Source organism: Ranitomeya imitator, chromosome 1 (genome assembly GCF_032444005.1).
Source record: "Ranitomeya imitator isolate aRanImi1 chromosome 1, aRanImi1.pri, whole genome shotgun sequence".
NCBI lineage: Eukaryota > Metazoa > Chordata > Amphibia > Anura > Dendrobatidae > Ranitomeya > Ranitomeya imitator.
Window position 1 is genome coordinate 689,329,518 of NC_091282.1, and position 26,991 is coordinate 689,356,508.

Sequence of the window (26,991 nt, forward strand, 5' to 3'; positions counted from 1 at the left end):
CCGAGAACCACAGGTGGTGTCCAACCCCCTGCCCAATGCAGGATTCACTGAATCATCTCAGACAGATGTCTGTTCAGCCACGGTTTGAAGACTTCCATTGAAGGAGAACTCACTGCCTCTTGTGGCAGTCTGTTCCACTCATTGATCACCCTGTCAAAAGTTTTTCTAATATCTAGTCTGTATCTTCACCCTTTTAAGTTTCATTCCATTGCTTCTCGTGTTTCCATGTGCAAATGATAATAGTGATGATCCCTCTACACTATGACATCCCGTCAGATATTTGTAAGCCGCCTAGAACACAGATTTTTTTGGGGGGGCTATTCCAACAGTAACCAGACAGAGCCATTCACTTGAATGAGTCCATGTGGACATGGTCTGGCCTCTGTCCTGGCAGTATTCATCTTTTTCTGAAACCTTGTGCTTGGAGGTAAGAACACTATTAATGTGAACCTAGCCTGTCTGGGTCCAACCCCTTTAAATAATAAAAAAAAAAAAAACATAACACTATCGTTTTTTTTTTTAGAGGAAAAATACTGGAGTTTTTTTGCAACATAAGAGCACAAATTCCCATGGTTTGAGGACTAGGCTGGCAAGTGTAGGTTGTATAGCATAAAGGAGACCTGCACAGAAAACTGCTAACATGGAAAGCACAGGAAATACACAGTATTTTGGTTTTATTCAGGATAGAAATGTAAGAATATAGTCTAAAATCTGCCAGAGGAGTATAATATGGAACATACTGAGAAAACGTGCTAAATACACTGTATTTGACCTTTAGAAAAAATATTAGTAACTTTTTAATACAATTAAGCAAAATTGAGAACAAAACCAAAATTAGGGGCTAAAGTGAGGCAAAGCTGGAGGGAAAACCTCATGTAACTGCCCCAAAAAAGAGCATTGGTCCTTGGTGAATCTATTAGAGTACAAAGGGATCGTGTGGGGTTACTCAGAGCCTCAATAAATGCACGTCCATAGCTCAGTACACCCTGCTCCAGGCCATGACAATCGCTGGGCGCTTCCTGCGAGCTACTCACCCAAGTATATCTCACCTTGCACAAAAAGAAAAAACTTTTAGGTCATCCTTCAGGCTACAAATTAAATAAAAACCAACACGATTTCCTCTGGACAAAAAAAAAAAAAAAAAAAGAGTAGAAAGACAGTCGTGACCAAGCAGATTAACCCCTGTGCTGTCCATTGTGCCTGTAACACATCATGGAGTGATTAAGAAGAGTCTTGGTGGACTGCAGCTTTGTTTTCCGTCACTTAATGACAAAATTGGTTCCCTTTTGACCTCCCTTATAAGAAACTACATCTCAGTGACTTTATTGTTGGCTTGTGTGGGGGCATGAACATACACCTCAGCACGCAATGTGGAATATGATGGAGCAGATCAGCCCTCCTGAATGGAGTTACATCTCACAGGCCTGATAAGCAGAACAAGGTAAGAAATAATAACATAATAAAAGATGAAAAGGCTCCTACATGCAAAATCTTGTCATAAAAATAATCCGGGTGTCCTTGGGACATATGAGGGCCCCTTCTACACTGCTTCAATGGAGTGTCTTCATCAGGCTCTTCAGGAAGGATTTCAGAAACAGGATTGTGTGAGGGATACAGCCCAGAGGTATCGTAAAGACTCGCGGAGCGCTGCACACAACCAGGTTGGATCGATGAACATTGTACATTCAACAAATAAAATCCGTTCCCTACGGTTTGTCTTTCCCAGCACAAAAACAATCATGAAGTGCCACACGGCTTTCATGTGTCAGAGAATGCTGACTCTCTCTCCCAGAGCCCTCATCTCTGCATCTTCAGAGTCGATGGAAGGTGGAGGCAACAGATGTGGCGGGTACTGGAGGCTGTGCTCCCCGGCATACATCATCCAGCGGGGGTCATCACTTTCATGAGTAATGTAGCGTTCCCCTATCTTGCACTCCAGTTCACGTAGATCTAGCCAAGTCTGGAAATCCTAGTTAAAGAAATCAGAAAATACAAAAAAAAATGAATGTCTGTCTGTTACATATTTGGAAAAATCATTTATCGTAGAAGCCGGTAAAAATAAGGCTAGCAGATCACTCCTAGTTCTCATTATTAGGGGGCCAGTGGGGTCCACACTCCATATAGAGAAGAAGATGGTCCCAATTTATCAAAGCAATTACGTGGAGTACATCAATTTGAAAAGTCACAGAAGTTTGGCACAAAGAGGAGTAGAGCAAACATTTGTCAACTTTTGGTGTTTTCACATCAAAAGTCGTAAAATTTGAGAGGGCTCTTGGTGGAGCTTGGCGAAACCTGCTCATCCAATTCATGACTAGCTGTGGTGTTCCTTACCTCATTCCCCCGAATGGAGTAGGATTGATGGTGAGGGGCACGCCACTTTTCAGACACTCCAGATTCATTAAGAGGTGCGCACCCCTTAAAGATTTGGGAGCGGCTGACTCTGGTATGCCGCCTCAGGTTGAACATCTATGGTCTTGATGAGCGAGTTCCTTTGAGCAAATCATAAATTTGAGCACAAATCACCTTTACAGATGTTTTCTCATCAAAGCAAGTCACCTCAGTATTTCATTTTAAGGGGAGACATAAGAATGAACGGGACACTGTGCAACACAGTAACTAAAGTCACATTCACTTGTAGTGGGCCCAGTTTTCAACGGAGATGTGTTATATTATGATCATATGCCATTACTTCTCTCAAAAGGGCAGTTCACACTACTCACTTCTACGTCAGAAGGAAAACTATGTCCCCAACATATCTGCCTGGATTTGTGCCGTTGTTCCAGCAAGTGTGGAGATACAACATCATTGGTACCGTTCATCTCCAAATGTGGAAGTGAACATCGCTGAACTAACCCTTCAATACAAAGCAAGCTTTTATTCTTGTGCTCTCACATTAAAATAGTTTTCCAATAATAATAATAATTTTTATTTATATAGCGCCAACATATTCCGCAGCGCTTTACAAATTATAGAGGGGACTTGTACAGACAATAGACATTACAGCATAACAGAAATACAGTTCAAAACAGATACCAGGAGGAATGAGGACCCTGCTCGCAAGCTTACAGACTATGGGGAAAAGGGGAGACACGAGAGGTGGATGGTAACAATTGCTTTAGTTATTCGGACCAGCTATAGTGTAAGGCTCAGGTGTTCATGTAAAGCTGCATGAACCAGTATGTAGCAGTACAATTAACTTTATGAGACGTACAATTTGCAACACTGGCAAAAAGATACGCTTTGATGTCACAAACAAGCGGATTTCAGCCTAACCTCACGTGACTCTTCTTCCAAAGACATACAAAGACATACCGATAGGGAATTTAGATTGTGAGCCCCATTGGGGACAGCAATGATAATGTATGTAAAGTGCTGTGGAATATGTTAGCGCTATATAAAAATAAAGATTATTATTATTATCTGACCTTGCGGTTTGCTAAATGTTGACTGCTCACCTGTAACCAGGGGTGGTTTAGGGTCTTGTCCACACTGTAACGCTTCCTCATCTTTACTTGCAGGAGATTGTTAATGAGGTCAATAGCTAAAAGGAAGACAGGTGAGGTTTAGTAAAGGAAGTGTAATACAGGCGTGATCACAATTGAAGACTACTGATGTAGAACCCATAACACACTGCTGGCCAACAACCAAAGGTAAAGGGGCGCACCGGACTCATCACTAATGATGCCCATACACCGAGAACAGCCGCACACTCACTATCTAGTCACCAAGGGCGGCTGGTGATGACTTTAGCCTGTTAAAAGAGATAAGTAAGGGAATGTTTCCACGGTCAGTAACTGCTGCAGGTTTGGCGCTGTTTGGCTATGCATTAAAAGACGCCAGCGGCTCCCTGTGTAAACGGACATGTGGCACGTCTTTCCAGACCATAGCATGTCTATTTATGTTACAGAGACGCTCAGTCTCTGCAACATAAATTACCCATAGACTATCATTAGATGCGGGAAAACCACATCATCTTTATAGTTACATGTGTAGTAAGTGCGGAAACGCAACTTACTACGCATGTGAACTAATTGAAATAATGTCTTGTCTTCTGCCACAGCTGGAACTTTGCATCCACTGCAGTTCTTGCGATGAGATCAGCTGACCGCGAGAACTGCCGCGCACGTGAGCACCGGGGTTATCTCCCGTCACTAGCAAAGTTCTCACGGTCAGCTGATCGTGAGAACTGCAGTGTAGGTCACCGCTGGAGACCGAGTTATCTCCGGTGGTCATCTACAAGCTCCGCTGTATCTGGATGTGAGGCTGGATGGTGGCATATTGCCACATTCAGCCAAAGGCATCCAGATGAAGCAGAGCTGGACTCGTCGTGGAACACTCGGTAAATAGACTATGTCGGACAGGGAGTATTTGTTTTGGTTCATTATTTATTTAATTTTTTGCAGGCGATCGAGGGATTCGGGGATTAGGCGATGTTGTAAGTATGGTAAATTAAGATTATTAAAAGACTTTATTCTTGCTGTGTGTTTACTGACCATACAAGTATAGGATTAGTAATGGATAGGTGTTTTATAGACGCTAATCCATTACTAAGCCGTGGGCTTGATGTCACCTAACAATACACAGGTGACATCTACCCTACGAATATTACCCTACTTGCTACCACTAAAGGGCATGTGGGAAGAGTCGGGCAAAATGCCACAATTGGCGCATCCAGCCAAAGTAAAGCAGACTACTGGGACTGGTATTTCAGGCTGGTAGGGATCCAATATCCATGAACCTTACCAGCCTGATAATACCAGGCCGCAGCAGTCTGCTTACCTTGGCAGGTAAAAAAATAGGGAGACCCCATGCTGTTTTTTTGGAGGGGATCCCACAATTTTTGCTAACCATCCCAGGTAAGCAGACTGCTGCGGACTGGTATTATCAGGCTGGTAAGGTTCATGGATATTGGATCCTTACCAGCCTGAAAATACCAGGCCGCAGCTGTCTGCTTTTTCCTTGGCTGGTTAACAAATATAGGGAGAACACCACCGATTTTTTTTTTTTGGAGGGGATCCCACTATTTTTGCCAACCATCCAAGGAAAGCAGACTGCTGCGGCCTGGTATTATGAAGCTGGTAAGGTTCATGGATATTGGATCCTTACCAGCCTGAAATACCAGTCCCAGTAGTCTGCTTTACTTTGGCTGGTTAACATATATAGGGGGACCCAACACTATTTTTTAATTATTATTTATTAAAAAGGAGGGGACCTCTCTCTGTGTTTTCCTCCTCTTCCTGTGTTCATGTATTTCTGGCTGTGTCACAAGATTCACCGTTATGTAAATTAGTACACATGCATGGTAATCTGCGTTACCGCACTTAATACGCATGGGACTAGTAAGATAATGCAGTTTTACCGCCTCTTATGAAAGTTTATGAGTAATTTACACAGAGGAGACTTGCTGTGGTCTGGAAAGACGCGCCGCATGTCCATCTCTGTGGGTGAGCTGCAAGTATTGGTGCACACATAGTGAGCATGGGATTTCTTGAAATCCCATCCACTATGCTGTATCAGCTGGATGCTGCGGGTTGGACACTGCAGATGTACGCGGAGTCCAACCCGCAGCGTTTACTGACTGTGGGAACATCCCAATATATCTGAAACAGTATATCACTATTTTTCCTTCCCAGAAGCCAACTTTCAATTAGCTTTATTTCAAGTGACAAAAAAAAAACATGCAATGAAAAAACGCATTGAAAACGCATGCGGAAAAAACGCATAAGAAAAGTATGTAAGAACGCATAAAAGACGCAGATGACCTGCCAGTGACCTCAGATGCAGATTTGGTGCAGATTTCACCTGCGTCAAATCCTGAGCAAATACTGAGCCATTCCTGACCATGGAAACCTACCCTTATAGACAACTGGACTTGACTGTGCAGCAAACCCTCCTTGTCTACCCAGACCTAACTAGCATGAGGCGCCAGCAGGCAGTAAACTTCAATTTTAGCACAATGAAACATTGACCAGTGCTACCTACAAAAAACACCTTTCCAGGAAGAAAGAAACCGCAGGTCAGAAACCAAGATTCTTCTGCCCGGATCCCATAAGGCTAGGGCTACATGGCGATGGGTTGTGCAAAGTGTTGCACTGCGACATCAGATCTAATGATTTCCTATGTTGGTGCCTTGTTTTCAAATGTGTTGGATTTTCTGCCGCACGCGACTCACTTGCCACAGGCTTCAATGCAGGTCACATGTTAATGGAAGTCGCGTCCTAATTCTATGCAATTTGGCCATTTTTACAGCAAAATCACAGCTTTAAAAGGATTGCAAGTTATCTGATAATTGGTAAGGCACAACACATCTCACTGTATCACCAGCACTAGAGATTAGTGCCTGGAGCAGAACTAGCAAATGCAAGGTCAGTTGTTAGTGATGCAACTCTGCCGGATATTGGTGTGAAGTAACCGGTTACTCCACCGCTTCAAACAAGCAGCACTCACCATCACACGATGTCTCTCTCCACGGGTGTGGTGGGTACATGAAGGCGGCGTTTTGGATTTGATCATGAATGTCCTCATCTTCATTAAAAGGAAAAGTCCCACTCAGGCTGACATAAATGATCACACCAACAGACCACATGTCCAATGAGCGGTTGTAGCCTCGATTTCTTAACACTTCAGGAGCCAAGTAGGCAGGGGTCCCAACCACGGAGCGGCGAAAAGACTTTTCTCCGATGATACGTGCAAATCCAAAATCACAAAGCTTAACCTGAGATGTGATAGGAGTACAAGAATACTGGTAAGACAGTGTAGAATTACTTTAATCTGTTAGCAGGTATTTTCTATTTAATCTGAGAAGAGCATCATGTAGTGGCAGACACTCCGATTCCAAGGATGAGTCACTTATTAGGCTGTGTGCTGTAGTGTTAATACAATCAGTGTTTTATCAGAAGGTTCGACCTGCCTGACTAGGTTTCATGTGCAGGCAGGTCAGGCTAATCTTTGCCCCCCACCATTGATTGGCAGCTAACTGACAGTGTACACAAGAAGCTGATAAGTGATGTGGCAAGGTTATATAGAGCTCAGCACTCTGAGCACTGCTATACCTGCAGCAGATAAAACTGGGATTCAGTCTCTCTGCCCCTACATTATATGCTGCTCTCACATTACATAGCAAGGACATGTTAACTGATACCATTTAATGCATGTGACACCAATCATTGTCTAAACTGCCATCATGTTTATTATGTTGCCTTTCACTGAATACATACATACATACATACATACATACATATATATATATATATATATATATATATATATATATATATATATACACAAACATATATATATACTCAACTTTATATATTAGATTATGGGGGGATGTGTGTGTGTGTGTGTGTGTGTACACAGTCTATAATAAGGGTAGGTTAATTTTAATTTCATTGAGAGCTAGAATATCAAAAATAAAATCCAGAAAATCACATTGTATAAATTATATACATTTATTTGCATTTGCAGTGAGAAATAAGTATTTAATCCCTCTGGCAAACAAGACTTAATACTTGGTGCTAAAACTTGTTGGTAAGCACAGCAGTCAAATGTTTTCTGTAGTTGATGTTGAGGTTTGCACACATGTCAGGAGGAATTTGGGTCCATTCCTCCTTGCAGATCATTTCTAAATCATTAAGATTTTGAGGATGTAACTCAGAGCTTCAATTCCCTCCATAAGTTTTCTATGGGATTAAGGTCTGGAGACTTTATAGGCCGCTCCATGACCTTAATGTGCTTCTTTTTGAGCCACTCCTTTGTTGCCTTGGCTGTATGTTTTGGATCATTGTCTTGCTGGAACACACAGCCACGACCAATTTTCAATGTCTTGGCAGAGGGAAGGAGGTTGTCTCTCAGGATTTTACGGTACATGGCTCCATCCATTCTCCTATTGATGCGGTGAAGTAGTCCTGTGCCCTTTAGCAGAGAAACACCCCCAAAACAATGTTTCCACCTCCATGCTTGACAGTTGGGACGGTGTTCTTTGGGTCATAGGGAGCATTTCTGTTCCTCCAAACACGGCGAGTTAATGCCAAAGACCTCAATTTTTGTGTCATCTCACCACAGCACCTTCTCCCAATCACTCACAGATTCATCCAGGTTTTCATTGGCAAGCTTCAGACGGGCCTGCACATGTGATTTCTTGAGAAGGGGGACCTTGCGGGCAGTGCAGGATTTTAAACCTTTACGGCGTAATGTGTTACCAATGGTTTTCTTGGTGACTGTGGTCCCAGCTGCCTTGAGATCATTAAGTGTAGTTTTAGGCCGATTTCTCACCTTCCTCTTCATCAAGGATACCCCCACAAGGTGAAATTTTGCATGGTGCCCCAGTTCGATGTCGATTGACAGTCATTTTGTGTTTCTTCCATTTTCTTACTATTGCACCAACAGTTGTCTCCTTCTCACCCAGTGTCTTACTTATGGTTTTGTAGTCCATTCCAGCTTTGTGCAGGTCTATGATTTGTCCCTGACATCCTTGTAGAGCTCTTTGGTCTTGCCCATGTTGTAGAGGTTAGAGCCTGACTGATTAATTGAGTCTGTGGACAGGAGTATTTTATAAAGGAGACTACGTGTAAGACAGCTGTCTTTAATGCAGGTAACTAGTTGATTAGGAGCGCCTAACGGGACTGTAGGAGCCAGAACTCCTGGTTGGTAGGGGATCAAATACCTATTTCTCACTGTAAAATGCAAATAAATTTACTGTATTTTTCGGACTATAAGACTCACCAGACCATAAGAAAAAATTGAAGCAAAAGATGTGGTCAATTCTGTACTTAATATCGCCTATACTGGTATATATGATCCCCTCATCCCCATCCTCGTATGCATGCCCCCTCATCCCTATCCTGGTATGCAGGGTCCCCATCTCGTCCTAGTATGCATGGCCCCATCCCTATTCTGGTATGATTGGTCCCATCCTTGTGACTGGCCCATACCCCATCCTGGTATGCATGGCCCCATCAAAAACATGACCCCAAACCATTACTCTTACCTTCCCGACACTCCCTCGCAGCATCTTGTTCCAATGCGAGCAGCTGCTTTATGCTTGTAAGCAGCGCGCATGGCAGGGACGTCACGCGCTACTTGCAAGCCGAAGGCCAGCTGCGAGAATACTCACTGCTTTGCACACCGAGACTGTGTGCGCAGAGAACAGTGAATATTCATTGCTCTTCAGTAGCACGCACAGTGTCAGCCGGAGCCTTCCTATAGCTGCCGGGCGGTCACGTGTGTCGCTACTTAAGAAAAATGAATATCCACCTCTGGGCATGGAGAAAGGTGAATATTCATTTCTCTTAAGTATCGGCACATGTGATTTCCCGGCAGCTGGAAGAAGGCTCCGGATGACACTGTGCATGTTACTGAAGAGCAAAGAATACTCACTTTTCTCTGCGCACACAGTCCCTGCCATGCGCTACTTTCAAGCATAAAGCAGCTGCTGGCATCAAGAACAAGATGCTGCGAGGAAGCCCTGGGAAGGCAAGTGTAATTTTTTTTAAATGTTTTCTGATGGAGCCACATATACCAGGACCGGGGTTGGGGGCCAATCATACCAAGATGATATTAAAGAGAAATGAATATTCTTTGCACTCCACGCCCATGGGCATGGAATGCAGTGAATATTAATTTCTCTTTAGCAGCGGGTACAGGAGTTAGCAGCCGGCTCCTGCCTCTGTGACCCACTGCTCTGCCGATGCTGCTCCCCCACCACAGCCATCACATCTGGACTATACCCTTAAGATAACAGACTGTTCATGTCTTTGTCAGTGGATATATATATATATATATATATATATATATATATATATATATATATATATATATATATATATCTTAATATATAAAGCTGAATGTGTGTGTGTGTGTGTGTGTGTGTGTATGTATGTATGTATGTATGTTGGAGGCGTCGCAGCTACAGCCACAAAATTTTGCACAGTCACACGTCTGGACCCCGAGAGCGTCATAGGCTATGTTGTGAGGTGAAATTTTAACCCCGTGCTTTCCAATTCAAACAATTTTGCCCCTATCTACATAATGGGGAAAAGTGAAAGGAAAAGTGTTGGAGGCAAATGGACAGCTGCCAGATGTGAACAAGGGGGACTTAAAGAATGAGAGCGATGGCGCCAAAGAGTATATACCGTACAGTTGCTAAGGTGGGGGCCCGACATGGGATACTCACCACACACGGGGATATAAACACACACACACACACAAAAGGCGCCACACACTACCACGTGCTTGAACACATATTACTCTCAGCACACATTTCACCACACATACACCAACCTCGCCAGATAAAAGTCGAAACACAAAAGTCGCCGCTCAAAACTCGCCACGAGCAAAACTCGCCACATGCAAAAACTAGGCTCACGCAAAACTCGCCACAAGTCCAAAACTCACCTCATGGAAAACTCGCCACACGCAAAACTTGCACACGCGGAAAAATTGCCACATGCACAAAAGTTGCAACACATGTAAAAGTTGCCTCACACAAAACTTGCACATACTCAAAACGCACCACACATATAACTCGCCACGCGCAAAACTCGCCATGCGCAAAACTTGCCATGCGCAAAACTTGCTGCACACAACTTGCAACACTAACCTGTCACATGCAACTCGACACACAAAAAGTTGCTACACGCATGTAACCACACAAAACTCATCTCACAAAAGTCGCTACATGCATGTTGCCACACGCAACTCGACACACACAACTTGACAAACGAAACTCGCCCTTAAACACACACAAGTCTGGTATTATCCTTCAAAAATAAAAATCTGATTAATAAGCAGACAAACTACAAGAGCAATAAATGTACCATATAGGAAATACGGCAGCTGTCAGTCACATGACCTGTCTATTATGTGTATGTGTGAGCTAATATATACTGCCAGGGGGAGGGCTTCCTGTTGGCTGGGGATTTATCAGGCTGCCAATTTAGCTTACAAATACTGAGGTAAAAATACTGAGCAAATAACGTGTGAACGAGGTCTAACACAGGAGGAGATGACACACAGGTATATACTATATACAGGGGAGATGACACACAGATATATACTATATACAGGAGAGATGACACAGGTTTATACTATATAGAGGAGGAGATGACATACAGGTACATACTATATACAGGAGAAGATGACATACAGGTATATACTATATACAGGAGGAGATGACATACAGGTATATGCTATATATAGAAGATGACATACAGGTATATACTATATACAGGAGGAGATGACACACAGATATATACTATATACAGGGGAGATGACACACAGGTATATACTATATACAGGAGGAGATGACATACAGGTATATACTATATATAGAAGGCGATAACATACAGGTATATACTATATACAGGGGAGATGACACACACCAGGTATATACTATATACAGGAGATGACATACAGGTGTATACTATAAATAAGGGAGATGACAAACATGTATATACTGAGGTGAAAATGAGAGGTGTGAGTGCAAAATGAGAGGAGTGAGGGAAAATAGTGGAGTGATCGGAAAATGACAGATGTGAGGTCGAAATGACAAGTGTTAGGGGGGAATGAGAGGAGTGAGGGGGAAAATAAGAGGAGTGAGGGGGAAATGAGAGGTGTGAGGGAGAAAATGAGAGATGTGAGAGGGAAAATGAGAGATGTGAGGGGGAAAATGAGAGGTGTGAGGGAGAAAATGAGAGATGTGATTGGGAAAATGAGAGGCGTGATGGGAAAATAAGAGAAGTGATGTGCTATAACTAACCACAGATATTTACTATGCCCAGGCAACGCCGGGCTCTTCAGCTAGTATATATATATATATAAATATCTGAATGTGTGTGTATGTCCGGGATTGGCATCTGCACCGTCGCAGCTACAGCCATAAAATTTTGCACAGTCACATGTCTGGACCCCGAGAGCGTCATAGGCTATGTCGTGAGGCAAAATTTTAACCCTGCGAGTTCCAATTCAATAAACAATTTTGCCCCTATCTACATAATGGGAAAAAAGCGAAAGGAAAAATGTTGGAGGCGTCGCAGCTACAGCCACAAAATTTTGCACAGTCACAGGTCTGGACCCTGAGAGCGTCATAGGCTATGTTGTGAGGTGAAATTTTAACCCCGCGCTTTCCAATTCACCAAAAATTTTTGCCCCTATCTACATAATGGGGAAAAAGTGAAAGGAAAAGTGTTGGAGGCAAATTGACAGCTGCCAGATGTGAACAAGGGGGACTTAAAGAGTGAGAGCAATGGCGCCAAAGAGTATATACCGTACAGTTGCTAAGGTGGGGCCCCTACATGGGATACTCACCACACACGGGGATATGAACACACACACAAAATGCGCCACACACTACCACGTGCTTGAACACATATACCACCCTCAGCACACATTTCACCACACATACACCAACCTCGCCACATAAAAGTCGAAACACAAAAGTCGCCGCTCAAAACTCGCCACATGCAAAACTAGGCTCACGCAAAACTCGCCACACGTGCAAAACTCACCTCATGGAAAACTCGCCACACGCAAAACTTGCACACGTGGAAAAATTGCCACATGCACAAAAGTTGCAACACATGCAAAAGTTGCCTCACACAAAACTTGCACATACTCACAACGCACCACACAAAACTCGCCACGCGCAAAACTCGCCATGCGCAAAACTTGCTGCACTAACCTGTCACATGCAACTCGACACACAAAAATTTGCTACAAGCATGTCGCCACACAAAACTCATCTCACAAAAGTCGCTACATGTATGTCGCCACATGCAACTCAACACACACAACTTGACACATGAAACTCGCCCTAAAACACACACAAGTCTGGTATTATTCTTCAAAAATAAAAATCTGATTAATAAGCAGACAAACTACAAGAGCAACAACTGTACCATATAGGAAATACGGCAGCTGTCAGTCACATGACCTGTCTATCATGTGTATGTGTGAGCTAATATATACTGCCGGGAGAGGGCTTCCTGTTGGCTGGGGTTTTATCAGGCTGCCAATTTAGCTTACAAATACTGAGGTAAAAATACTGACCAAATAACGTGTGAACGCGGTCTAATAATAATAATAATCTTTATTTTTATATAGCGCTAACATATTACGCAGCGCTTTACAGTTTTGCACACATTATCTTCGCTGTCCCCGATTGGGCTCACAATCTAGAATTCCTATCAGTATGTCTTTGGAATGTGGGAGGAAACCGGAGTGCCCGGAGGAAACCCACGCAAACACGGAGAGAACATACAAACTCTTTGCAGATGTTGTCCTGGGTGGGATTAGAACCCAGGACCCCAGCGCTGCAAGGCTGCTGTGCTAACCACTGCGCCACCGTGCTGCCCTGGAGATAATACAGGAGATGAGACACAGATATATAATATATACAGGAGGAGATGACACACAGGTATATACTATATACAGGAGGAGATGACACACAGGTATATACTATATACAGGAGCAGATGACACACAGGTATATACTATATACAGGAGGAGATGACACACAGGTATATACTATATACAGGAGGAGATGACACACAGGTATATACTATATACAGGAGGAGTTGACACAGGTATATACTATATATAGGAGGAGATGACACACATATATACTATATACAGGGGAGATGACACACAGGTATATACTATATACAGTGGAGATGACACACGTATATACTATATACAGGAGATGACATACAGGTATATACTATATACAGGAGGAGGTGACAGGTATATACTATATACAGGAGCAGATGATACACAGGTATATACTATATACAGGAGGAGATGACTTAAAGGTACATACTATATACAGGAGGAGATGGCATGTATATACTATATACAGGAGGAGATTACATACAGGTATATACTATATAAAAGAGGAGATGACACATAGGTATATAGAGGAGGAGATGACATACAGCAGGTATATACTATATACAGGGGAGATGACATAGGTATATACTATAGGAGGAGAGGACATACAGGTATATAGTATATACAGAAGAGATGACACAGGTATATACTATATACAGGAGGAGATGACACGTATATACTATATACAGGAGGAGATGACACACAGGTATATACTATATACAGGAGGAGTTGACACACAGGTATATACTATATATAGGAGGAGATGACACACACATATATACTATATACAGGGGAGATGACACACAGGTATATACTATATACAATAGGAGACGACATACAGGTATATACTATATACAGGAAGATATTACACAGGTATATACTATATACAGGAGGAGATGACACATGGGTATATACAATATACAGGAGGAGATGACATACAGCAGGTATATAATATTTACAGGGGAGATGACATACAGCTATATACTATATACAAGAGAAGACATACAGGTGTATACTATATATAAGGGAGATGACAAACATGTATATACTGAGGTGAAAATGAGGGGTGTGAGGTGAAAATGAAAAGGTGTGAGTGCAAAATGAGAGGAGTGAGGGAAAATAGTGGAGTGATCGGGAAATGACAGATGTGAGGTCAAAATGACAAGTGTTAAGGGGGAATAAGAGGAGTGAGGGGGAAAATGAGAGGTGTAAGGGAGAAAATAATAATAATAATTTTTTATTTACAGGTTTATTTATGAGAGGTGTAAGGGAGAAAATGAGAGGCATGATGGGAAAATAAGAGACGCAAGGTGCTGTAACTAACCACAGATATTTACTATGCCCAGGCAACGCCGGGCTCTTCAGCTAGCATATATATATATATATATATATATATATATATATATATATATATATATATATATATATATATATATATGTGTGTGTGTGTATAGTGTATATGTATATATCTACTATATAATTGTCTAAGGGTCACTTCCGTCTGTCTGTCACGGATATTCATTGGTCGCGGCCTCTGTCTGTCATGGAAATCCAAGTCGCTGATTGGTCGTGGCAAAACAGCCATGACCAATCAGCGACGGGCACAGTCCGGCGGAAAAATGGCCGCTCCTTCCTCCCCGCAGTCAGTGCCCGCTCCGTACTCCCCTCCAGTCAGCGCTCACACAGGGTTAATGACAGCGTTGACCGCGGTGTAACGCACTCGGTTAACGCGGTTATTAACCCTGTGTGACCAACTTTTTACTATTCATACTGCCTATGCCGCATCAATAGTAAAAAGATCTAATGTTAAAAATAATTAAAAAAATCAAAAATAGTTATATACTCACCGTACATCGGATCAGGATCAGGCCTTTCCCGGTCCTCACGACGCCCCGGTGACAGCTCCATGCTTTGCGGTCTCGCGAGATGATGACGTGTGGTCTCGCGAGACCGCTACATCATCTCGCGAGACCGCAATGCACTCTTCAGACCGGAATGCGCGAGGAGCATCGGTAATTGCTTCGCTTGGATCCGGGGGACAACGGAGGTTGAGTATATAACCATTTTTTATTTTCTTTTTTTTTTTTTTTTAAACAGGGATATGGTACTACTGCGCCGGCTGTGCAATGTACTGCGCCGGCTGTGCAATGTACTGCGCCGGCTGTGCAATGTACTGCGCTGGCCGTGCAATGGCCAGTGTTATACACTACGTGGCCTGTGTTATATACTGCGTGTGTGGTACTGCGTGGGCTGTGCTATATACTACATGGCTGGGCAATATACTACGTGACTGGCCAATATACTACGTGACTGGGCAGTATACTACGTGACTGGGCAGTATACTACGTTGCTCTGTGCTGTATACTACGTGGCTGGGCAATATACTACGTGACTGGGCAGTATACTACGTGACTGGGCAGTATACTACGTGGCTCTGTGCTGTATACTACGTGACTGGGTAATATATTATGTGGCTGGGCAATATACTATGTGGCTGGGCAATATACTATGTGGCTGGGCAATATACTATGTGGCTGGGCAATATACTATGTGGCTGGGCAATATACTATGTGGCTGGGCAATATACTATGTGGCTGGGCAATATACTATGTGGCTGGGCAATATACTATGTGGCTGGGCAACATACTATGTGGCTGGGCAACATACTATGTGGCTGGGCAATATACTACATGGTTAGGCAATTTACTATGTAGACATGCATATTCTAGAATACCCGATGCGTTAGAATCAGGCCACCATCTAGTCTATATATAATTGTTTAAGGGTCACTTCCGTCTGTCTGCCTGTCACGGATATTCATTGGTCGCAGCCTCTGTCTGTCATGGAAATGTAAGTCCGGCACAATCCGGAAGAAAATGGCCGCTCCTTACTCCCCGCAGTCAGTGCCCAGCGCGCGCATGCTCCCCTCCGGTCACCGCTCACACAGGGTTAATGCCGGCGGTAACGGACCACGTTATGCCACGGGTAACGCACTCCGTTACCGCCGCTATTAACCCTATGTGTCCCCAACTTTTTACTATTGATGCTGCCTATGCGGCATCAATAGTAAAAAAATGTAATGTTAAAAATAATAAAAAAAACAAAAAACCTGCTATACTCACCCTCCGTTGTCCGCAGAGCCAGCCGCAATCTTCCGTTCCCAGCGATGCATTGCGAAATTACCCAGAAGACTGGGTAATTTTGCAATGCATCCTGGGAACAGAAGATGGCGGCAGCCGCACGCCTATCGCCGGAGCTTTGGTGGATCCCAGGGGTGAGTATATAACTTTTTTATTTTAATTATTTTTTTTTAACAGGGATATGGTGCCCACACTGCTGTATACTACATGGGGGTGTCAAACTGCATTCCTCGAGGGCTGCAAACAGGTCATGTTTTCAGGATTTCCTTAGCATTGCACAAGGTGCTGGAATCATTCTCTGCAGGTGATTAAATTATCAACTGTGCAACGCAAGGAAATCCTGAAAACATGACCTGTTTGCAGCCCTCGAGGAATGCAGTTTGACACCCCTGCTGTATACTACATAGGCAGTGTTATATACTATGTGGACTGTGTTATATACTCCATGCGCTGTGCTAGATATTACGTGGCCAGTGTTATATACTGTGTGGGCAGTGTTATATACTACGTGACTGGACAATATACTACGTGACTGGGCAATATACTACGTGGCTCTGTGCTGTATACTACGTGGCTGGGCAATATACTACGTGGCTCTGTGCTGTATACTACGTCGCTGTGCAATATACTAGGTGACTGGCCAATATACTACGTGGCTGGCAATATACTACGTAACTGGGCAATATACTACGTAACTGGGCAATATACTACGTAACTGGGCAATGTACTACGTAACTGGGCAATGTACTACGTAACTGGGCAATATACTACGTAACTGGGCAATATACTACGTAAGTGGGCAATATACTACGTAACTGGGCAATATACTACGTGGCTGGGCAATATACTACGTGGCTGGGCAATATACTACGTGACTGGGCAATATACTACGTGACTGGGCAATATACTACGTAGCTGAGCAATATACTACGTGGCTGGGCAATATGCTACATGTCTGGGCAATATACTACGTGACTGGGCAATATACTACGTGACTGGGCAATATACTACGTGACTGGGCAATATACTACGTGACTGGGCAATATACTACGTAACTGAGCAATATACTACGTGGCTGGGCAATATACTACGTGGCTGGGCAATATACTACGTGGCTGGGCAATATACTACGTGGCTGGGCAATATACTGCGTGGCTGGGCAATATACTACGTGGATGGGCAATATACTACGTGGACATGCATATTCTAGAATACCCGATGCGTTAGAATCGGGCCACCATCTAGTCTATATATATACATATACACACACACACATACATATCTATATAATTGTCTAAGGGTCACTTCCGTCTTTCTGTCCTTCTGTCTGTCTTTCTGTTTGTCACGGATATTCATTGGTCGCGGCCTCTGTCTGTCATGGAATCCAAGTCGCTGATTGGTCTCGCCAGCTGCCTGTCATGGCTGCCACGACCAATCAGCGACGGCCACAGTCCGATTAGTCCCTCCCTACTCCCCTGTAGTCAGTGCCCGGCGCCACTCCATACTCCCCGCAGTCAGCGCCCGCTCCATACTCCCCTCCAGTCACCACTCACACAGGGTTAATGCCAGCGGTAAATGACCGCGTTATGCCGCGGGTAACTCACTCCGTTACCGCCGCTATTAACCCTGTGTGACCAAGTTTTTACTATGCCTACGCACAGGGTGGATTTGATTTAAATCTAACTGATATAAATCACGATTTAAATCACAATTTAAATCACTAGTCAGTAAGGCTTGATTTAAATCAGTGATTTAAATCAAAGTTTCTACCTAATTGAATTTGACTCCGCAGAGGTCCCAGCCTCTTCTTCACGGCAAAAATGTTACAACATGAACAGAGTTGAGAAAAAGACCTTAATTCTATTGTTCTACAAACCTATGAATACAGAATCAACCCCTTCAGTGCAAAGTCCAAGAAGTTAGACAATACGTTTCTAATTGTTTGGAGTGGAATAGATCTGCACAACACAAGAAGAATGTGAATCTAAGTGTGAGGAGGAGGAAGGGCAAGCAGACAAGAAAATGAAAGTGAAACTTTGAGCACAATACTGCAGCATAGCCACAGACAGGCAAGTCTGGATCTGTTTGTGTGTACGATCTGAGGTTTATTACATTCTTTCCTTATAATGGCAGCAGGCCGTAAAAGAGACCCAGTTTGGGAATATTTTAATGAAGCTCCTTTGCCTATCGGTAAGGCAGGCATGCGTGCAAAATGCAAACGATGCAACAAAGAGATGCAAGGCCTGGTGGCGCGAATGAGGCAACATCATGAGAAGTGCGGTGATGAAGATGAGTCAGGCTATGCTGCAGTATTGTGCTCAAAGTTTCACTTTCATTTTCTTGTCTGCTTGCCCTTCCTCCTCCTCACACTTAGATTCACATTCTTCTTGTGTTGTGCAGATCCATTCCACTCCAAACAATCAGAAACATATTGTTTAACTTCTTGGACTTGGCACTGAAGGGGTTGATTCTGTATTCATAGGTTTGTAGAACAATAGGATTAAGGTATTTTTCTCAACTCTGTTCATGTTGTAACATATTTGCCATGAAGAAGAGGCTGGGACCTCTGCGGAGTCAAATTCAGTTTTGAGAACTGCGTAAGTAAAGCAAGCGTCTGTGATAATATAGGAGAGAAACTGCCCACTAATCCTACAGAAACCTCTGGAAGAGCATGGCATTGTGAATGTTACACATATACAGCCTTTATTCTACTGAGTTAAACAACTCAGCTTTATCTCATGATGGAAGAACCTTTGGATGGTAAAATATTTTCCTCAAAAAGCAGTTTATTGAAAAAAATCTGATTAAAATAAAAAAAATCCGATTTTTTTGATTTTTTTTTTAAAAAACATTGATTTTTATCCACCCTGCCTACGCAGCATCAATAGTAAAAAGATCTATTGTTAAAAATAATTACAAAAAAAACAAAAAACCTGCTATTCTCACCTTCCTTAGTCCGACGATGCGCTTGCGCCTGCTGCCAGCTCCGTTCCCAGAGATGCATTGCGAAATTACCCAGAAGACTTAGCGGTCTTGCGAGACCGCTAAGTGATCTGGGTAATTTCACAATGCTTCCTGGGAACGAAAGATGGCAGCAGCCGCGCACGCATCGCCAGAGGTTCGCTGGATCTACGGTGGATCACTGCGGGTGAGTATATAACTATTTTTTATTTTAATTATTTTTTTTAACAGGAAAATGGTGCCCACACTGCTAAATACTACGTGGGCTGTGTTAGATACTGCGTGGCTGCTATATACTACCTGGCCAGTGTTAGATACTATGTGGGCTGTGTTCTATACTGCGTAGGCTGCGTTATATACTACATGGCTGCTATATACTACGTGGGCAGTGTTATATACTACGTGGCTGTGTTCAATACTGCGTGCTATATACTACGTGGCCACTGTTAGATACTACGTGGGCTGTGTTATATACTGCGTGGCTGCTATATACTGCGTGACTGCTATATACTGTGTGGGCTGTGTTATATACTACGTGGGCTGTGTTATTTACTGATGCCTATATTAACGCATCGGGTATTCTACAATATGTATATATGTATATAGCAGCCACATGGTATATACCACTGGCCACGTAATACACACACACACACATATACACACACACACACACACACATAAATACACAATAGACTAATGAGAGCAGGAGGAGCTGCAGTTTTGAAGGGCTGGGTAATCATTACTCTGAAATTCATCCATCTCCTAACCTCTGAAAACCACTTGTGTTGCACATGGCTGAAAATAAACAGAGCAGAATGAATGGAAATCAGTATTTTATCTATCCATTTCTAGAAATAGATCTGTAGAGCAATAAGCCCAGAAGCTTTCATCCCATATCTGCATTTTCGGCCTTTAATCTAAAAGCTGCTTGTAAATTACCTGAGGAAAGGGATCCGCGGACGCCAGCAGCACATTCTCCGGTTTTAGGTCACAGTGGACGATATTCTTGAAGTGCAGGTGTCGCAGTGCTACTAAGATCTAACACACAACATATGGGTTAAGTCTTCTGACATCCATTACTATCCCATTATGCATGGCCCGATGTAACAATGCTCACCTGGGTGACCAGGAACTTGGTGATGCGCTCAGGTAACCTTCCCTTTTCACTGGACAAGATCATCTCCAGCATATCCCCGTGCAGCTTCTCCATCACCACAAACACTCTTTCCGGAGTCTCGAACATACACTCCAAGTTGACCACACCGCGGTGATGCAGATTCTGCAGATAAGATGTACAGAACTATCTTGGTGATGTCCGGATTACAAAAACCCTTTTCTCAAATAGTTTGTTGGGAAAGTCTAAGTTAGTTCCTGCACTGTTTCCATTTTTATTTTTTTGAGATTTGGTGGCTTCATCCTTGTCTTCCATGTCTATATCTCTATGAAAGCTTGATTTTCTGTGGGAATGGAGTGCTGGCAGAATACCAAAGCCTTCATGAAGCCTCAGGCTGCTATTGGCATGGTAAAATTGTGCTACAGGGGCCCCGCCTGTGTCTAACTGCTTAGATGCAGCGCATGCTTTTGACTGCAGCATGTAAGATGTTGAACGGCCAGGATCAGAGCCATCTCCGACTAATAGTTGCGGGCAGGTGTCGGTTGTATAATACAGCTGTCTGCTGCCATTTATGGAGTGGGCACAACTCCTAAGTCAGCTTCATAATACGTTACCAAGGGATGATTAGAGAGGGGTTCCTATCCAGAATCCTCCACTACTACGCAGAGCTGGGAGCATCTACCATGAGGATCTCGGCCTCTAAGGAACTTGTCCCCTGTCTAAATTACACAGATAGGTCAGGTATAATAACACGTGACCAGCTTTACATTGTAGAAAGGTTTGGTCCACCATAAATTAGTACCCGAAGAAGCCCTAAAACAATGAGTGAAGTGACAGAATAAAGATTGGACAACTCCGCAGGTGCAAACATCCATTAAGAATGAATAGCTGTGTATTGTGCCACAGATGGAGCTATCGCATGTCACAAGGAAGGTGGAAGCTCTGGAGAGAAGCAGTTCATTACTCGTGGCCATTGTTTGCTTTCTCAGATGTCCAGTCCTAATGGAAAAAACGAAGCAGCAAGGCGCTACCCTTTGTTCTGCTATAACGTAAGCCTCCATGCATAGAAATAAAAGGTTAAACAAGGGCTTCATCATACACTAGCTGGAAAGTCTTCTGTGGAAAACCGGTTTCTATATTAAAGAAAGTTACCGTGTGATAAAGACCAATTACCATTTATACAGTATAAGAAATTATCCGCAGGAAAGAAAGTGTTTTATCTCCATAAAGGAGGAAAACAACGAGGTGTTAAAAAAAAATAAAACATCAGGCCCCCAATTGCATATATACGCCCCTAGGTGAGTATAATAAAAGTTATTTTTCTTCTCTTGCAGATCAGGTTGGGGGCAGATATAGAGCATTATAGAATGCTGTATATCAGCCCTGAAAGGTGATGGTCGTATCTCTTATTGGCCAAACCTGGTGACAGGTTCCCTTTAATGCTTAATTGACAGTTTGTCCACTTGCCCAAACTCTGCTCTCCCTGATGAGTCTAAGAGGGAAACCATTGGAGAAGAGCAGTGGCACTAAAGCTGGCCAAAATAAGGAGCTAAACACGCAATCCAGTGATCCAGCCAGCTTCAGAGCAGCGCTCACAAGCTCTAATTGAAAGAGCTTGTAGTCTTACATTCACAGAATAATCCTTTAAAGTCATGATATAATCAAGAACCAGAAAGTCCATCCTTTGAAGCAAACACAATAATAAGAATATCAGGGAGTTGCTGTTTATAGACGTCTCCAGGATGTAAATGTAGGTCAAATGAAGAGTCATACAGCATTATAACCTCATACATACATAGATCATCAAAAACCTGGTTTAATTTTTAGTAAAGGGAAACCCAAACAATCACATTCTCCACCAGTACAACCATTATAAGTGCATTTAAATTCCCCTCCTATGCACACAAATAAACTGGCGTTTCACTAATATTATTCATCAGATCACATTAGCAGCAAGAGCCGTCACTTCTACAGTAAGACTATAGCAAAATAATTCCAGTCTGGCTCCGGAAAGAATAGTGAAAAAAAACCTCACCACCCCCCCTTCCCTATACTTCTGTGCAGAAAGGTTATTACCTTAGGAGAATTAAGAAGAATTATCAAGTAACTAATAATATATCCAAAAGACAAAACCACTTTCATTCCAGAGTAGAAATGTGCATCTTCAGGAATTCACAAAAAGCAGAAGAGTCCAGACAGAGAGGTCTTGGTGATCAGTTAGTTGTAGGAACATCGCAACAGATACTGTGGTTAATGGTTTTGTGGTTTGTTTTCAAGGAAGTGGCTACAGTTACAAGATACAGCAAACAATTATTTATTATCTCCCTGTTCTGCACAGTACAGAACATTACTGATCAATGCTGGAGCTCTACAAGTCTGGTGAGCACTTATTTTAGGTAGAGTTCTTGAAGAGTCTGCATGACGCAATGCCACCCGTATTGTGGCATGTGCCGACCATTATTGCTCCGGGCCAATAAAATTGGCCCGGTGTTAAAATGTCATAAAAAACGCAACCCATGGACAGAAGTGGCGTTGGGACGAACCTAACAATTTCTTCAACACCATTGTACTTCATAATATAGGTGTACCTCTAAAAAATAACACCTACAAGGAAAAGGTTGAAATCCCCACTCACAACTGTGCAGTCACACAATGCTTTATTTGAATATTCAAATGAGTAATACTGACAAAATAATGTAAAATAAAGTTTGGTGCAGGGTCTCTCACTCATGGTATGTTCATGTAGCCACTCGGTTATAGCTTTGCATCTCTATATCTATGCACTTTGTTAGTATTGGTAAGGCTCTGTTCACATATCCAGTTGTCATCGGTTTGGAATGGATCAAGTGTTAAAAACGACACAATGCCTTACAAGCAGAGCAAAAATGGATGCAAGATGGAAACCAAGCTTTCATTTCTGTGATCCCAAAAAGGAACTAAAAACAGAAGCAATTAGAGGAAATATGAACATAGCCTCGTACTTCATATTACTTATCTGCAATTTACATATAATTTTGGCCTCTGCTGTTTGCTGGATATTTCATCCTGCTTCTAGTTTTGTGAGCTTTATATATTTGTGGCTACCTGTATTATTTGTGATCTCTGTTATTTGACATGCGATGTGAGTGCCCTCATGTCGGACAGTCAGTTTCCATGTGCCAATTTCCCCAAATTTCCAGTCTTCATCATTAAACTGTTCCGGTAAATAAAGCATCGTGTGAATTCACCATTGTGCCAAGAGCTTAGGCTATGTTCACATTTGCGTTGCAGCGGGCGCAGACGCGGCGACGCATGCGCCCCTATATTTAACATGGGGGGCGCATGGACATGCGTTGTCTTGCGTTTTGTGACGCATGCGTTTTTTTGGCGCAAGCGTCAGGGCGCAGAGGACGCAGCAAGTTGCATTTTTTTTGCGTCCAAAAGCAAGCCAAAAATGGACGCATGCGTCACAAAACCATGCGTTTTTGCATGCGTTTTGAGTTGTGTCGCCGACGCAACACACAACAACGCAAATGTGAACGTACCCTTAGTACTTTTCTTTGTAGTTATTATTGTGATCTATAATAGCCAAAGCAAAACAGGAAGAAAGGAAAAAGTATATGATGCGGAAGCACAAGGGTAATACAGAAATGCTAGGAGGCCTGATCACTCTAGTTCTTTAATATCAGACACACTGACTAATTTGCATTTTCCTGGAGCTACAGGTCACTGGTATATGTAATATTATTAATACCTGTAAAATAGCAACTTCATTCCGTAGCTGGCTCTCTTGTTTTGTAGGAAACCGCAACTTATCGATTATTTTAATGGCTACATCCCGGCCTGTCTTCCGATGCTTACCTACAATGAAAGGGTCACACACATAAAATAAATAAAAAGATCATAATTGTGGCTAATAGAGAAGATACAAACCACAGAGCCATACCTCCATATACAATACCAAACTGGCCTGACCCAAGAACCTCATCTGGGAAAATCTGATACACTGAACTGATATCCTGTAAAGAGGAAAACAAAACAAATTTGATGTCACCTATTTTGCAAAAAGTGAGTTTGCGGCAATCGCCTCAGATTCACTAGTTTTAGAATGTGGTTGATCCCTGTGTTGGATTTTTCTAGTCCTTGTAAAGTGCAGTGTAGGAAATCTATAATCCCGCCAACAAAAAATCAGCACCCCACTGGGATCGGGTATTGCCATGTTATCCAGAATGACAACCTTCACAGCAGAGATCAACCATAACCAATAGTGGTAAAAGCAGGCATCTGATATCGCCAACGTACGACCAGCTTTAATGCTGCACCCATTACAATTTTGCAGGACAACTTGTTCCAAAAAGCACCTCATCAAAAGACCAAAATCTAAACGGCAGCATTCACCCGTAGGGGCAGCATTGCGTTGGTCTCAATTTGAGTAAAAATTGGAGGAAAATAATGAGTCTTACAACATACACCACGGCCTCAACGTGTGAACGAAGCCAAAAGGTGTCATTCGTTATGAAACAGCGGTGAGTGGAGGGTGATTGCATGAAGGGAAGCAATGCATACTGCTATGAAGGGTTAATCATGATCAGGGGACAGAAGACCTAATGTCTCACACCAGAACCACTGTGTAGAAAATACGCCCCATGTAGATAGACGTCTTCTGTACGTACCACATTCTCCTGCACTTCACAGTTGGACACTGAAATGCTCATCGATACATCCCCTGAAATGAAATAATCACTCGTTGGACACGTATTCACATTCAGAGCTCAGGTTAGACTTGGAGGCTTTAAAGAATATGGACACCAACCAGAGCCATATTTTATTTCTCTAAAATGTATGTCACAGTGATTACATGATGTGGTAATGGTTGGTTAACTAAGTAAGCTCAAGAGGGGCCTGGATACATTTCTGAAAAAACATGACATTTCAGATTTTGGGCACTAGATCCTGTGATGGGACACTGATCCAGAGAACTAGTCTGCTCACCATGTGTGGAGTCAGGAAGGAGTTTATTCCCTAGTATGGAGCTATTAATGTCTGCCCCATTGGGTTTCTGCCTTCCTCTGGATCAGTGTTTCCCAAACCCCACTCCTCACGGCCCCCCACAGGTCATGTTTTCAGGATTTCCTTAGTATTGCACAGGTGAGAGAATATCTGATGCCATGATGATACTTCCATCACCTGTGCAATAATAAAGAAATCCAGAAAACGTGACATGTGGGGGGGCGTGAGGAGTGGGGTTTGGGAAACACTGATCTAGAACAACATGTTAGGTTATAAGTTGAACTCAATGGACTTGTGTCTACGTTCAACCTTACAAACTGTCTTTCTGACAGATTATTTCAGAAATAATCACTCTTTATAGAGAACCTGACAGGTCCCCTCTGCCCTCCAACCCACCAGCAATAGACTACTGCCAAACCAGCCCAATGTTTATCACCTAAACCCATGAGGTTAAAAAAAGTTTTAGAAACTTTGTGCTTCATATGCTAATTAGGCCTTTGACTAGTCCACGGGGCGCTGTTTTCCCCAGACTAGTCGGCCCTCACAGCAAGTTATCAACATGATTTGCAAGTGAGGGCGCCATCGCCAGCTCTCTGCAAAACTCACACATGCGCACAGCTTTCTTCACGCTTCTAGTCTTCAGAGGCGCACAAGTCCAAAAGTGAGGAAGAACACCGCTATACAACTTATTGTTTGTATAGAGAGAGTTTTCAATGTACTTTTTGCATAAATTACTCATGGTATTCATGATCTTTTTTGCTGCCATTCGATCGGAACCTTCACCGTTTGCTACCAATGGATGGTGGTATGTCCTGGTCATTGATTACGGCAGTGATCTCAAACACACAGCCCCAGAAGCTGCATTCTGAGGTAAGTGGGGCAGAGCAATTCTCGAGGGCATAGCATTCATGGTCGCAGAGAGTCACAGCCAGACTTGATGAGGAAAGGGGCTGGCTGATGCCAGTATCTTTTTAATGCTAAATGTGCATGCTTGGACACAGATGCCAGGAACTTCCTGCACCGCAATAGCTATACAAGTCACCGGCCCATGAGAGGCCGGAACCATGCCTGTAAAGGTCAACACGTGACATCACTGCAATGTGTCGCCCCTTCTCCCTGCACGCACTATGGAGAATGAAGAGAACCCTGCTCCTCGTGGGAGAAGGGACTGGTCTGAGGAATCTTTTTGATGTTTTATGTATATATGAAGAGCGGCAATAAGGGGGGGGACAATATTACAGGATGGTAGCCAAGTCCCCAACATTTTTTACATGATGGGGAACATAGCTTATTAGTTTATGGGTGTGAAGACCATAGTTACTGTAAGGGGCCAATTGGAGGAACAGTATTACTGTAGGAGACCAACTGGGGTAGAAAAGAGAAAAAAAAAAATCAACTAACA

The 26,991-nt window shown here is 43.0% G+C and overlaps 1 protein-coding gene across 2 annotated transcripts in view; it reads right to left on the reverse strand.

Moving 5' to 3' along the window:
- Window positions 1-657: 657 nt before the first annotated feature.
- Window positions 658-26,991, reverse strand: part of PRKD1 (protein kinase D1) — a 178,861-nt gene continuing 152,527 nt past the window's right edge. For both annotated transcript variants that reach the window (XM_069730230.1, XM_069730238.1), the window contains exons 10-17: window positions 25,253-25,305; window positions 24,526-24,598; window positions 24,334-24,440; window positions 20,604-20,765; window positions 20,426-20,524; window positions 6,448-6,715; window positions 3,456-3,541; window positions 658-1,969 (exon numbers count right to left, since the gene is read on the reverse strand). In XM_069730230.1, coding sequence (XP_069586331.1) covers window positions 1,766-1,969; window positions 3,456-3,541; window positions 6,448-6,715; window positions 20,426-20,524; window positions 20,604-20,765; window positions 24,334-24,440; window positions 24,526-24,598; window positions 25,253-25,305 — 1,052 coding nt within the window. In that variant the 3' untranslated portion in view covers window positions 658-1,765. The remainder of the gene's footprint in view (window positions 1,970-3,455; window positions 3,542-6,447; window positions 6,716-20,425; window positions 20,525-20,603; window positions 20,766-24,333; window positions 24,441-24,525; window positions 24,599-25,252; window positions 25,306-26,991) is intronic.